The sequence below is a fragment of the Lingula anatina genome, chromosome 10, assembly GCF_051362555.1.
Source record: "Lingula anatina isolate TDL-2025a chromosome 10, LinAna3.0, whole genome shotgun sequence".
Taxonomy (NCBI): domain Eukaryota; kingdom Metazoa; phylum Brachiopoda; class Lingulata; order Lingulida; family Lingulidae; genus Lingula; species Lingula anatina.
Genome location: NC_141776.1, coordinates 14941598 through 14957344, shown reverse-complemented (window position 1 = coordinate 14957344; position 15747 = coordinate 14941598). Strand labels below are relative to the sequence as shown.

General features: G+C 39.5%; 1 protein-coding gene across 1 annotated transcript; it reads left to right on the top strand.

Moving 5' to 3' along the window:
• The first annotated feature begins 1647 nt into the window (after window positions 1-1647).
• LOC106171177 (uncharacterized) lies at window positions 1648-8545 on the top strand. Its single transcript, XM_086998142.1, has 7 exons — window positions 1648-1710; window positions 3532-3578; window positions 4781-4958; window positions 5522-5742; window positions 6013-6921; window positions 7158-7559; window positions 7852-8545. Exons 3-7 carry the CDS (start codon window positions 4846-4848, stop codon window positions 8073-8075), a joined length of 1869 nt encoding a protein of 622 aa, XP_086854268.1. The 5' UTR covers window positions 1648-1710; window positions 3532-3578; window positions 4781-4845; the 3' UTR covers window positions 8076-8545.
• Window positions 8546-15747: the final 7202 nt, after the last annotated feature.

Below are 15747 nucleotides of genomic sequence, written 5' to 3'. Positions count from 1 at the left end.
CAATCTCGTTGCCGCAAACTTTTGGTCATCCTTCCCAATCACCTACTGCGCATGATGGAGATACTTAATTTGGAGCGTCGTCAAGGCCTACGAGCCTGGGTAGCAGTTTTGGGGTCTCCTACGGGTTGGAAATTTCACAGTTTCTTCGGTAGGTGCCTGCGTAACCAGGCGAGATGTAGCAGTCACCAAACAAGGAATTATTGTAATTGTAGCACGTTCGAAAACGATACAGTTCGGTGAAAAGGTTCATCAAGTTTTGCTGGCCTTCCTACTGGATCACCCACTATGCCCGTCAAGGGCTTTCCTTCGTTTTATGGCACGTACCTCAAGCTGTAGAGACGACTCCCCTCTTTTTCCATCCCTCGTGCAAATGGCAAGGACGACATCCTTCAAGCCCGGGAATTCCGCGCCAGCCTGACATCGATGATGAAAAGGATAGCGTCCAACAATAACTGTCCTCCCTCCCCCCCCCCCCCCCCCCCCCACACACACACACACACACACAGCCTGCGACGCGGCGGCGCTACCTGGTTATTGGCGTGCGGGACTCCGGTAGAGTCAATCAAAATCCTTGGAGATTGGGCCAGCAACGCCGTCTTTCGATACGTACAGTACAGACAGTAGATTCAACACCGTGTTTTCTGCGGCAAGGGTTCTTCTTAGATCATTGCCGTGCTTGTGAAAGACATGCTTTGCTGAGCCAGTACTCGGAGCATTTGTATGAACTCCGTCCTAAGCCGCGATACTTGTATTTATTAAATGCCTCACCACGAATCACAATAAGACGCGTCTGAGACACTGCCATAACGTTAACATTACGTGAACAATTAGCCATATACTTTAGTACATTTTTATGCCATTTATTTATTGCTCATCACGAACTATGGTTGAAGTGATCTTAATGCCGTGCAATAACTAACTTTGCCCTGTCTCAACCTAATGGATATGGAGTTTATATATTTACCATATACTATGGATATGGAGTTTATATATTTACTATATACTATGGATATGGAGTTTATATATTTTTATTTTACGGTGGACCTAATGTTCTTATTTAAGCTTATTTAAGAATTGTTATTGGTTGCAGTTTTAGATGTAAGTCCTAGTGTAGTTAGTAACCAAAAAAAAAAAAAAATTAAAAGCCGACGCTGTGTGTTGTTGTTTAAGTGGGGATTAACCTAGTAAATCTGATTTAAACATAGCAGAAGCGCCGCCTGCTTAGTTAAGCAATATGACGTAGTAAATGTTCCGCCTGTAGCCTTAAGCTGCACAGAGCCCACTTCCACCGCTTAATTCGAAACTAGCTTGAGTTGTGCAACAGCACACGCACAGCCTCCCTCACGTATTGTATCACTGATCCCAGGCCCGTAGCCAGGGGGGTTCAGGGGGTTCGAAAGAACCGCCCCTTTTGCTGGGAAAAGGTCCACTCTGGGTGAAATTTGATCTAGACACATGAAGTTTTTATGGAAAAAGGTCCACTTTTTCAGAAAAAGAACCCCCCTTTTGAAATTGCTGGCTACGGGCCTTGTTATTGGTTGTAGTTTTAGATGTAAGACCTAGTGTAGTTAGTAACCAAGAAACTTTTCTAAGCCGGCACTGTGTTGTTGATTAGAACTATATTGTTGATTAGAACTATATCCCGGTTGGTCCAGGAGGCCCTATTAACTCTGGTGGACTACGAGCGCTATCAAAATCACTGTTAACAAAGTATGTGCAGAACCATTACCAACGTTTAATGTTTTTAATACTCTAAAATTTCACCAACCCTGTTTTCATCGTCTAGTTAGTAAATCCCCGAAGTAAGTTGTGAAAGATTTTCCGGTTTTTAGACAGAGTAACGGCAATGGCCTAGTTAGGTTAAAAGGTGAATTGTTTTCAGTGGGATGAGTAAATGTCACCGCCAGTGGACAAAACTGTTAGCAGACGTTTACGTCGCACGAAGTTATACATGTTTGAAACTCGTGAAGGGCTTCTGTATTATAAAGACTATGCTTTAGGTCACTTTTGTACCATTAGTGGTTCTTCTATTGCTAAGTTTCTGCAATTCGTATGTAATGCGTTAATAGTTAGTTATTACTGAGAGAAAAATTGATAAATTGCAATAGTTTTTTATATAAATATAAATTTTAAGAATGCTTTATGTATACAATGTAGTTCCTATATTTCTTCAACACAAGGAGTATTAATCATTTTACATTTAAACAGCAAGCACTCAATACTAAAAATTATATCTATTCCCCTGCTTTTTTTGGTGTCTGGGCCTTATCATCTCGCATACAACACAATTACGCGGCTTTATATCCTATTGGCCCCTTTGGATGTGAGGGAGCGTTTGTAGAGCAAAACGAATTGATCAGCGTACAACCCAATCCCCCCTACACACTCCACCCCCACCCCCTGCAAATATTGTGGCCACTTGGTGTCCAGGGTCCCGTAACTCGAAAGCATCGCGTATTGCGAATAACGACATCACATAGAGGCTACAATGTATTACATGGGGCGAGCATGGGCGAGTTATGGAATCCAGACGCTGGTGCTAGGTCGCAATGCGCGATGCTTTCGAGTTACGGGGCTCAGGTATTCTTTGGGGCGGATGTAGCATTTATCGTTATGAAAATGAAGGTCACATCAGGTCAGCATTGTACAGTTTTCGACTCGTACATTTGCCAACGTACTGAAACCTTGATTTAATAAACAAAGTTATGTAAGCCGAAGGCTATGCGTCCATGTGGGAAGAGAGGTTTCAGTTGTTCTCACATCAAACTGTGGGCTCTGTACACGCATTCACTTTAAAATTGAGAGTTTATTACTAAAAGGGAGAACGAACACGATAGGTTTGGATTTCAGCTCACGTTTGACGACCAATGATAAAACGTGGCGTTTTTACGATATGGCAAGCTTAGACTGCATTCCCACAGATTTAGATCGATCCATCTGGATCGACCTAACTCCCTGGGGGTTCATGCTAAATTGCTGTCAGCCGAGCGTACACGGAAGTTAATTACCCCCTTACAGCTTTTAGTAGGCGGGACAGACATTTAAGCCGGCTAAGCTGAGAGTAATCTAGTGAGATAGATCGATCTAAAATCTGTGGGAATGCAGTCTTATACAGGCATTATGTATTTGGGAAATCGAGCTTTAGTTCTTTAAACTGAAATATTCTATTAATGACAAAGCTATCGTTATGGACTGGAGGTAATGCTGTTTTTTTGATAGTATTATTTGAGATAAGAATACTTCATATTTAATTGAAAAATCAATCTTTTAAAAGTTTTATAATAACGAATTTTGCATACAATTCATATGATATTCATCTTATATGATAATTATTAACACAAGTTGAAAATATGTTCCATATACCGTTAGCTTGCTACCGACCTGACGTAGGCCTTCATCAGATTGACTGGAGTTAGTAGCAAGCTGACAGTATGAAAAATATTTTCAGTTTTTGCTATCATTTGTAATCTAAATACCAAGCTCATAAGCATTTTTTGCTCATTAACGAGATTTTTAACTTGTTTATTTCAGGTACATTTTGGTATTGTTGTCTATCGTTCGACCTGTATGTATCTCAGGTGAGAATAAGTTTACATCCAATCAGTACTACATTTATGTGTATGAGAAAGGTTATTTCTTTTTTCATTAAAATAAAACTATTCATTTAATAATTAATTTCAACCGCATGCCATCATATGAGGATGTACATGTACACGGATAAACCCTACCCTTTAAAACTATAGTTTGATCGTTCAGGTTCATATTTGTAAAAAAAAAATTACAATAATATATATCAATTTGTCTTCATATGTCCTTCGCTTAATGTTTTAGCCAATGCCTATAGACCAACATGTAGACATACATGCTATCTATGGAGAAAAGTGTAATGTAAATTTGACTATCATAAAGAGTGTATGATAGTTTTATGTAGACGGTAGATTAAAAAGAACCGGTCTCTCGATCGGAGAAGCTAGGTTGTGTATCACATTTTTAAAATTTCTCTGAAAACTACCGTAATTGTCGCAAAGTGATAGAGATATAATACGAGTTGCCGAGCTGTAGGTGAAATATTACTCGTGTATTGTCGAGCCGCAGGCGGGAATAATTTCCACGTACAGCAAGGTGACGAGTGTGTTGTGTAGTACTTGTACTTTTTTCACCTCTCTTTCCTTTCCATGCATTAGTTTAGACATGATAATATATATCTAACTGTTTACGGTAATCACTCTGCGGATTCCTTTTTGTATTTGTATTTGATCATGACTGGATGTAGGGCGATTGTCAATAAACTTCTGAATCTGTATCTGCCTTAAACCACGGCCTCTGATTGGCTACTACACCAGTGAGTAACGGTAGTGCAACAAGACCGTGGAACGCACTCGTACATGACGTGCTTGCATGTCGAATACAGCATACGGCCGAGTCTTTTGTTCTACGCGCTGGCCGTGGTTTAACTTGCTGATATACTTTGACAATGGAAGTTGACAGTGAAATAGATGTACTAGTAGGCTACAAGTACGTCTCGAGAAAGGCATTTTTGGATTTGTTTCCGTCTGTGGATGTATATTTTAGCCAACACCATCTATGGACACATTTACATGTGGGCTGAAGTATACAGTATATTTATTCATATGTCGTAATGCTGATTTATGCGTGCATGAATGAATATGAAAGAGCGAAAGGTCAATAATAAAATCAACACTCTCAGGTTATTAATATTACCATATTACATACATTGCAGACATTATAAAATGCATACGTTTTTATACCTTCGCTCCAGCTGCAGTTTGCCCCGACGGGTGGACATTATATGGACCAAATGGTTACTGCTACTTGTTCTCCACCATGGGTTCATCGTTCGCGGAGGCTGAGGCATTTTGTGCAACGTTCCTTATGGGACATCTAGCGAGTGTTCACAGTGCAGAAGAAAACGCCTTTCTTGCAAGTTTACGCCCAGCGTAAGTTAATAAGTTAGCCATATACTAGTTATCATCATCACCTTAAAGGGGTGATATTTTCTTATTTGGTGAAAGAAGTCGTGAGTTGTTTTATATGAGTAACATCAAGTTGTCGCAAGTTTTTCCAGCAGCTCAAATGTTCCACCTGATCAAATGTTTGCAAATGGTTGTATCGCACATTATTTTTTTATTTATTTTATTTTTTATTTTATTTATTTATTTATTTTATTATTATTATTTTTTTTTTTTGGGGGGGGGTCAAAGAAAACAAAGTGCCATTAAGTGGTTGCAAGTTGTTCCGGCAGCTTTGATCAAATAATTGGTAATGGCTCAATCGCACTGTTATATAAATTAAAGCAGTATAAGATGCAAGTACCATGTACATGTGTATTCATGGACAAAATGATATTTTAGAAAGTGAAATGTCGATGCATGCACAGCCTGCTATGCGAGTGCGATTTTGAACCATAAAAAGTGTATCATGTCACTTACACCCAGATGCATATGAAACCCAAAAAAACAACGGCGGGCACACTTCATTTTATCCATATTTCATTTTTTAGAGGCGCCAACAATGCCTGGATAGGCTTCACGGACTCTACCGTAGAGGGCACTTATGTGTGGACCGATGGAACTGCAGCTGATTATACGCTGTGGTATCCTGGCGAGCCAAGTGGTGGGGTAGTAAGAAATTGTGCCATTCAACGCTTCACCAGTCCAAATGACTGGAGATCCCGCCCGTGCACATTTATACTCCCATTTTTCTGCAGGCCTTTATCAGTTGGTAATGACATTTGACGTGCAGTCGTCTTATGGTTATTTTCATTGCGGCATTATAATTGTGTACATATGACGATGTTACTCTCTTTTGGTTGAATGCTGAACGTGAGGATGACTTAACTATTTTTTCTCTGATAAGTGTATTAAATTATAACATGACAGGATATATGTGATTTTAAAGTTCATCTCACATGTAACTGAATGTTGATATAATTTCCTTTGTACATATTAAAATCATTATCCAAATGCTTAATGAATATGAACATATTTGTAGGTACTCTCGGTCCACCAGGGACAGGCGGACCCCCTGGAACCAGTGGACCCCCAGGAACCAGTGGACCTCCGGGAACTGAGGGTGCACCTGGCACTGCAGGCCCACCAGGGACAGGAGGACCTCCTGGCACAGGGGGCCCACAGGGAACAAGTGGTCCAGCGGGAACAGGTGGCCCTCCTGCAACCAGTGGTCCTCCTGGAACGGGTGGCCCTCCAGCTACAGGTGGACCACCTGGAACCATGGGACCACCTGGAAGTAGTGGGCCACCGGGAACTGGAGCACCACCAGGGACCAGAGGGCCACCAGGAACCAGCGGGCCGCCAGGTTCACATGGACCCCCCGGAACTGAAGGTCCACCAGGGACAGGAGGTCCACCAGGATCGGGTGGTCCTCCAGGAACTGAAGGACCTCCTAGCACAGGAGGTCCTCCTGGCACGCAAGGACCACCAGGAACGGGTGGACCCCCAGGGACAGCAGGGCCACCTGGGTCAGGGGGTCCTCCAGGTACATCAGGACCTGTCGGACTAGATGGTCCCCCAGGCACTAGTGGTCCTGCTGGTGAAGCAGGGCCAACAGGAACTGGTGGGCCACCCGGACTGAAAGGTGTTACTGGAACTATTGGACCACAGGGAATTGGAGGTCCACCTGGAACCCGCGGGCCTGTTGGAACAAGTGGTCCACCCGGGAGAAGTGGTCTTCCAGGAACTGGTGGACCACAAGGCACCAGTGGACCACCAGGAACAGTTGGTCCCCAAGGAGCAGCAGGACCTCCAGGGACAAGAGGACCCCCAGGACTAAGTGGACCTCTAGGGATGGTTGGTCCTGCTGGATCGGCTGGTCCACCAGGGTTAATAGGGCCTCCTGGACCAACCGGGACAGGAGGACCACCTGGCACAGCCGGACCAAAAGGTTAGAGGAAATATTTACTAACTTTGAAATGCTTTTAAGTTTGCAATATTGTACGGTTATCTTCTTAATTTAGTACAATTTTCTTTTTTCTTCGAATGTGTTCTATTGTTGTGAAATTATCAGAAATACTTTGCAACGCTCATCCTTCTGTGAATTTCAAAAGCACGTTTAAGAGAGAAATCCATATGTATTCTAAAAGAATTATTTGATTTGTAATTCGAATGTTTATTTTATAGGACTTCCGGGAAACCAAGGGCCAGCAGGTGACTCCGTGAAAGGCACGAAGGGTATGAGGGGCATGGCGGGGGCTCCAGGTCAGCAAGGACTTCCAGGGTCTGTTGGACATCCGGGAGAGAAGGGAATGCAGGGAGCCAAAGGCCTTCCGTTCGTTGGAATGAAAGGAGAAAAGGGAATGTCTGACAGATTTTTCGTAGTATTGCGTGGACGGACATTTTCTCCAACTACAAGATTCTTTACACGAACAGTACCCCCAACTACAAGATTCCTTACACGAACATTATCTCCAACCACAGGACGGTTTGCACGAACATTACCTCCAACTTCAACACGCTTTGAGAGTCTTACTTCTCGCTTTGCCTCACAAGTTACGACCACTGGTCCATTCCTTTTCCTAAAAGGTACCTTTATGATCTCTTGGCCGATCATTTTGCCTTTTCAGACTGTTTTATGTGTGGTTAATCTCGTCTTTTACCTTACAAAACAAGGTGTTTAGCACACATCTTAATTGCTTTGTGTATTCAAAAAATTAAAAAAAAAATTCATGCATAAATTTATTTGAATAGAAAAACTTTAGAGAACCAAGTTAGCTAACAACAGATTAACGCTTAAGATTATTTTATTCTAACGCATCTCAAAATGGGTTGTAAAAATATCTGATGGTTTTTATTAAGTCCCTTTTTTACCTCCAAGGTGACAATCAGAATAATACCCCAAGACGTGACAACAGCAAAGAAGACTACGATATTCTGCAACAACTGAAGGACGCTGTGGTACATGAAATTGTACTAGGAGTAATCATAGGAACGGTTTTCCTAGGGACTATCTACCTCTATGTAGCCTATTTTAAGCAAGTGGCGTATGAAAAAATTGAAATTGAAAAAATAAGAAGGAAATTGGAGGGGATGAAGCCTTAAGAGGGATCTTTATTCAAATGCCCATATTAATCATATGAATGTAGAAACTGGGGCGGGGATTTTTCAATGTCAGAAGATTAATTCTATGACAAATATTTCTGGTAACGAAAATAATACCAAAAAGATTAACTATTTAAATACCAATATCATGAAATTGTCTTACATAAGCCATACCCACTAAGCAAGCCTGAGGCACGAGTATCCTATATGAGGTTTGTGTCTCAGGTTTAAGTGACTAGCATGTGCAATTAAGCCGACCAAAGGCACCGCCAATTATGTCTCTATAGTTTTAATTTGACTGTATACACAGATTGTGCGAATGAATTGTATCTTTCTCCAGAAAACTGGCAGGCAGGTTACCAAAAATGATGTTAATGTTCATTTAGAATATTTCTGTTCTCTATTTTTGTTTCTCTCTTAATGATGACAATATGAAAAAGAATGAATAAATAAAATTTATCGCAGTTGGAGACGCCTATTAGTTTGAATGGATTAATGTTGCACCCCGTCACTTCCACTTACTTCTTGGAAAATGCCAAAGTGAAAAATGGATTCATTCCACTTGTTTTAGCAACTATTTCAATTATTAAAATAAGGGCATGAACGTGATGTAGTGAATTGTCCATCTTTCGCTTAGTGAACGCCGAAGCTTTGGCTAGCTTGAACAATTTTTACCGTGTTCTTAAGAAATGATGAAAGGTACTGGATACATGTGTGAAGGGATGCTGCAGCAGGACCAGTGTTATATTTATATTAGTAAATAGAGAAAATGAAAAAAATCCACTGTATTTCCCTAGCGAAAAAAAGTGTCACCCCTATCGCATTTATGTACATTGCTACATGGGTAGGCTACTTATAGATTTTTATTGCATAAAAAGTGGGCAACCGATCATCGTGTAAACTGGGGATATGAGAACAAGTAGAACATTGACCCACCTAGCGTCACCATTGAAATACCCCAACACTAATAATATTTTAATATTTGGATCCTAAGTGAGATGGATACAATTTTACCAAGAAGTTGACGAACATTGTAGGAGAGAGTTTTGACCGGCTGTATTGCCAGTAGGGTGGGGTGCTCTTTTCAAATCATCCAGAGGCTTAGGGGCCATTCCCAGAGGCAATCGTACTAACCTAATTGATATTTTGTAGAATCTAGAGGCTAAAAACCACCAAAGATCGTCTTGTGACCTGGTTCTCATATCGCGCCATGACGATTTGTTCGTGTGTTTTGTGCTCGGCAAGCAAACGTGACTTTAAAATGGGTCAATTAAGACGAGCACGATCGCAAGTCTCCTCTCAACACATCTAATACAATGCGCTCCAGGCCAGCCTATCGTCTAAATTGAAAAGTTTTATTTAAAATCCACCAATTTCATCACAAAAGGTGATAACTGAGAATGAAAATATTAGTTTTTCACATCTGTTCCTGTAGGGCCACTTCCCCCACGTGGACCACCAGTGCCATCGGGTCACGGGTACCAAGTAGTCCTCAAGTTCCCTGTGGTCTGACCAGGCCACATCTACCGGTAAATTACCTGGGGTCCACCAAGTCCAATAGGTCCTGATATACCTTAGTGACTCCCTGACCCAGGGGGCCTTGCCATCCCTAATTGTCTTTCTAGTCCTGGTGGCATTTGGAATTTGGTTAGTTGGCAGCACTTGAATTTTATACAGTTAAGTTTTGTACAGTACCTGTACCTGATACATGGTGCATGTGTCACAAAATACCATATTTCGGGCTTAATTAGAAATAAGTCAGTTGATCTCAGAACTTTCACATCTGTATTAGCTGCAAGGACATGTTCCACATACTACGATTACTGTCAAAAATCACCGTTAACAAAGTGTGCGCAGAACCATTACAAACATATCATGTTTTTCAAAAGTCTAAAATTACACCAACCCCGTTTTCATCGTCTAATTAGTCAATCCCTGAAGTAAGTTGTGAAAGCTTTGCCTGATTTTAGACACAGTAGTGAGAATATCCTAGTGAGGTTAAGGTGAATTGGTTTTAGTGCGACTAGTCCTAAATATCACCGCCAGTGTATGCCATAGGGCAAAAAAGTGTCAGCAGACGCACAAAATTATATTCTGTATATTATTTGAAACTCGTGAAGGGTTTCTGTATTATCAAGGCTATTTTTGGGTCACTTTTGCACTTTTATTGGTTCTTCTATTGCTAAGTCTCTGTAATTCGTATACAATGTTTTAATTGTTACTTATTGTGAAGAGAAAAATGATAACTGCAACAGGTCTAAATGTATTTTTATGAATGCTTGATGTATACTTTCTTAATTTGTATTACAATTGAGCTACAAAAAGAGTTTTAATCATTTTAGATTTAAATAATAAGCTTTCAATACCAAAAATGCTATCTATTCCCCTGTACTAAAACTATTTTCAAGATTAAAATCACACTTCCCCAACATTAATTCACAAGTAAATTTGTCGCCAGAATATTTAAATCCCGTTCTCATTTTTGTTCACCTTTCGATGTTTGATAAATACTTTTCCCAAATATGTCAAATCTTGGACATAATAACGAAGGGACTAGAAACACGGAGCAACATCAAAAGATATATTAGCTTTGCGCGAGCTCTTCGTGAAACCATCTGCGTTCGGATGACGTGACGTCAGGTGCGACAATAATGAAACCTTCAATCGTGTCTTGAATTAAAAGATGCAATTTCTCTCCGATTTCTTAGGCTCGCTGACATTTCTTTTAGACTGGTATTTTTATGTACCTTTTATATAAAGATGACATCAACACTGTGTACTTTATATATAAGTTCATGCTACTTGCTAAAGTCTTCTCGATTTTTGGAATGATAAATAATATTTTTATAGTCTCAATATCGGCTCTCGTTGCAATATGGCACGACACACGCATTTGTGACACAAAATATGCTTTTATTAAAGTTGATATTAACACTGCTGTGAACTGCATATACTGTATAGGTTCATGTTAGCTGCTAACGTCTGCTCGTATTTCGGGATTCTTATTATTTATTTTTTATTTTTTTTTACTTTTGATATCGGTTCTCGTTGGAAAATGGCTTCACACATTAATCGGCCGATACATTGCTTTAAAAACAGTTGTATATCAGCCCAACATAGTTCATTACAATCTTGGACATGATAACAAGTATAGGAGAGAAACGCCAGAACCTCTTTTTATAAGGTAACAGGAAAAAGATCCTGAAAACCCGAAACAAATTTACAGGTGTTTACGTCTCCCCACGTGTCGTCCCACGACCTGTTGAATTGAGCCGAGATTTAATAACTGTGCCCCTGCAGGGCCGACGCGTGGGGAGGCGTGTGGGAGGTGGAGAGACCATTACAGTAAAGGCATAAGGCATTACAGTAAAGGCGGTTTTCCTTCCACGTAGGTCCGCCACATTTAGGTCATGGCCTAGCTAGCACTCGCCTCTTCTCAGTCTGAATGGTCCCTATGTGCTCGCAACTGCAAGATGTATCATAGCAACCACGAGGGTCCGCGAGAAATTGCGTTATCAATGCAAGAACAATAGAAATTCACTGAGGCACAGCGCGCGCGACCTTGATAATTATCCGTTCAGGCTCCCCTAGAGCTATCAAAACCCGAACGCACATAGCTTCAAAGGAAGGTGCCGCGTTTCAAGTCCCTTCGTAATTTTGTCAACGGTCAAATATACGTCTGCATAATTTTATGCCTTTACTTTATGTTTGGTACCTGATATAATACTTCTCTTTGAGAAAAGTTTGAGATACATATCCTATTTACTGTGAACAGATTGAAAAGGGTAATCTTCATTTCTTATCTTGATCTTAAATATCTGAATGCAAATTCATTGTGTCGCGTTCCAAGTACACCCAAAACAGTATTAAAACTATTTTTGACAGTGCCAAGAGAATTAAAATATTTAAGACCCCTCCTCTTGTTTCCAACATACTCGCATAAAGAGCAACTTTTCTGTATAAAACAACGCCAGGAGGAACCGTTTCATTTAGTTTAGCTGATCGCACTCAGTGACAGCCTGCAAAGTTTTACGGGGTTGCAGAGCAAAACGAATTGATCATAAAACAACCCATCCCACAACTACAAGTATTCTAGGCCTTTCATTTCCAGGTATTCTTTGGGGCGGATGTAGCATTTATCGTTATAAAAATGAAGGTCAGCTCAGGTCGGCATTGTACAATTTTCAACACGTACATTTGCCAACACACATAAAATAAAATTGTGTAAGCCGAAGGCTATGCGACCATTTGGGAAGTGAGGTATCTGTTGTTCCCATATCAAATTATGGGCTCTGTACACACACATTTTTAAACTGAAAGTTAACGAAAGGCAACAAACACGATAGGTTTGGATTTCAGCTCAAAAAGCGGTCGCTATGGACTGGAGGTAATTCAAGTTTTTTTATAGTATTGTTTGAGATTAGAAAAAAAACTTTTTAAAGTTTTACCATAGCTAACTTTACATACCATTCATATGATATTCATCTCATACGATAATTATAAACACAAGCTGAAAATGTTTTTCACACCGTTAGCTTGCTACCGACCTGGACGTAGGCCTTCATCAGATTGACAGGAGTAATTAGCAAGCTACCGGTGTGGAAAATATAATCAGTATGTGTTAAATATTTATCATTCATGATCCAAATACCCAGCCAATTCATAATTTTGCTCATTTGCTAGATATTCATCTCCTAGTAAAACTTTTAGGGGGTAATTATCTTTACCCCCTAGCTGATCCCCCCTTAAGCCGGTTAAGTTGATAACAAACTTACTGAGACTCCCCAGGGAGTTAGACCGATCCAGATGAATCGATCTAGGCATGGGAAACCAGTCTTAGACCCCATTCCCATATATTTTAGATCGATCTATCCCTGTGGGGAGTCTCACAAGATTACTGTCGGCTTAGCCGGCTTAAGCGTCTGTCCCGCCTACTTAAAGCTATAAGGGGGTAATTAACTATGGTGCGTGCTCGGCTGACTGCAATTTAGCGAGAACCCCCAGGGAGTTAGGTCGATCTAAATCTAAATCTCTGGATCGATCTAAATCTCTAGTCTGACCTAAGTGGTGTTAAGGTCCACTAAGTGCATGTCATGAACTCACTCATTTACATTCAGTATTATGTTTATATAATCAGTCAGCATATTATCATTCACCTTGCTTCAGTCTTGAATAAATATTTATCATCCGCTGTATAGGTATACCTGATGAGCATCTGACGTGAGTTATGAGTTAGCTTATGGTATAGTGGAAATGCAATGAAATCTGATATTTGTATCGGTGGTGTCAACATCAATCCATCTAGCTATGTGAAAGATTTGGGTGTCACCTTTGATCAGTATGCAATTATGGATAGACGGATCTATGAAATTTGCAAATCGGCATCATACTCACTTTGGCGAATTAGTAAGATACGTGACTTACTGGACAAAACTTCAAGTGAAAAACTAGTCCATGCTTTCATTACTTCTAAGCTTGATTATTGCAACAGTCTCTTATATGGTTTAGGCAAAAATCATCTGAACAAACTTCAATTAATTAAAAATTCTGCAGCTAGGCTGGTAACTAAAATGGGATGGAACAGCCGAGAGCATATAACACCTGTTTTGATGGAACTTCACTGGCTTCCACAGGGGCGGATTCAGGGGCGGATATTTTTTAACAGTCTTCCAAATTATCTTTTTTGATTCATTCTTCATTTTTGACTGTCTTCCGACAGAAAAAAATAGATACCCGTCAATGTAAATTTGAAAATCTGACCGTCTTCCGGAAGACCCAGAAGACGGCCTAAATCCGCCCCTGTTCCAGTAAGAGAGAGAATTTTATTTAAAATATTATGTGTCATTTTTAAAGCAGTCACTGAAAATAAACCACTTTATATCTCAGAACTTATGAAGCAACATCAGCATGGAAGAGTTACCAGGTCTTCAACTTTTAGTCATTTACTTTTAGAACACAGTGTGTTAGAGAAAAAAGCTGGTAAATTTTAGGGTGAAAAGGCATTTATGATATATGCACCCAAAGTTTGGAACACCTTACCCTCTGAAATACGAGCAGTAGGTGACATAGATACTTTTAAAAAGCTTTTGAAGATTCATATCTTTAGAATAGCCTATCAGTAATTTTAGTTAATTTTAGTTTTTAATAAGGTGTACTGTAATTTTATGATTAATTTTAAATGTTGCCACTTTAGTTTTTTATCATTTTAGAATATGAAATAATTGGTTCTTTAAATTAGTTCTTAGTCCTTTAAAATTGTAATGTGTTCTTATACTAGTATTGTGTTATTTAGCTCTTTTAAGTGAATGTTGTAAGGCGCATTGAGATTTTTAATGGAATGCGCCATAGAAAAATAAATTATTATTATTATTATTATTATTATTATTATAGCAAATATTTTCAGCTTGTATTCAAATCATCATTTATAATCTTTATACCAAACTCATGACCATCTTTGCTGATTTACGTGATATTCATCTTGTTTATTTCAGGTACATTTTAGTATTGTTGTTTGTCTTCCGACCCGTATGTATATCAGGTGAGAATGAGTTGAAAACCAATCAGAACTACATACCGGTAAATATATATTGAAGATTATTCATTTTTTTATTTGAGTAAAACTATTCACCTAACGCTTAACTTCAGCTTCTATCACAGTCCTTTATTATTATATTTTGCTCAATTAGGTTCTTATACTGTGGTGTGTATACATTTACAATAACATTTATCATATGCGTTTTAATAAATCCTTCGCCTAATGTCACTTAATGTTTAAGCCAACGCTACAAGGTCACCATGTAGAAATGTGTCATCTATAGAAAAAATGTAAAATTTACTACCATATATGATAACTCTTTTTGTATAGGTGGTAGATTTTAAAAAGTACCCTTTTGATCGAAAAAAGCTCGGCTTTGAATCACATTTTAAAATGTCTCTTACAACTACAGTAATTGTCGTCAAGAAAGACATTTGACAATAGGAGTTGGATGCAAAACTTATCGGTGGATCTGAAGCACAGAACTATGAGAAGCATTTTAATCAAAGTAAGTCACTGTTCTTTGTGGTCTAAATTCGATCTCGGCTCTGTGTCTTTCCCAAGTTGGACCGACAAAGGGGGCAAAATGTCTGTTTTCTTTTGGAAAAGGGCACTCGCTCCCCTTTGATATTGCTGGCGACAGGAAAGGGATGGTGAGCATAGAGTGATTTCACTAATAATAAAATAAACCATTGGCTGATGAGCAACTCAATTATCAAAACAACAGGGCACTGAATTTGTTACACGCACGTTTCGTCAAAGGAAAAGTGACGAAAAGACCATAATGTACTGTAGTTGCTATGGAGGGCATGATTGGATCGGCTTTACTTTTGAGAAGGGGTGGTGTTTACTGTGTCCAGCGTTCCTTTTAAGTCACTCTGCTTTTTAAATTTTGAAACAAGGAGGGCTTTTATTTTAGACTGTGTTTACTAACATATCAACAGAAGAGCTAGGGGAAGCTAGAGGATATATACGGATGCAACTTTACTAGAAAGGCATTGTCCGGTAAACTAACATTCATTTTTAACAATGAATTTCAGCTGGTCTATCTTTGTATATTAGTAGTTATTTCTTTACAAGTGCCTATTTCTACTGCCGAGAAAATATCACTTGTTATATATCACCATATAATATAAC

Excerpts from the sequence above, each read along its gene's own strand:
- LOC106171177 (XM_086998142.1), top strand. The coding sequence starts at position 4,846 with ATGGGTTCATCGTTCGCGGAGGCTGAGGCATTTTGTGCAACGTTCCTT. Across the intron at positions 4,959-5,521 it reads CTTGCAAGTTTACGCCCAGC|AGGCGCCAACAATGCCTGGA; the intron begins GTAAGTTAATAA and ends TTCATTTTTTAG. Across the intron at positions 6,922-7,157 it reads TGGCACAGCCGGACCAAAAG|GACTTCCGGGAAACCAAGGG; the intron begins GTTAGAGGAAAT and ends TTTATTTTATAG.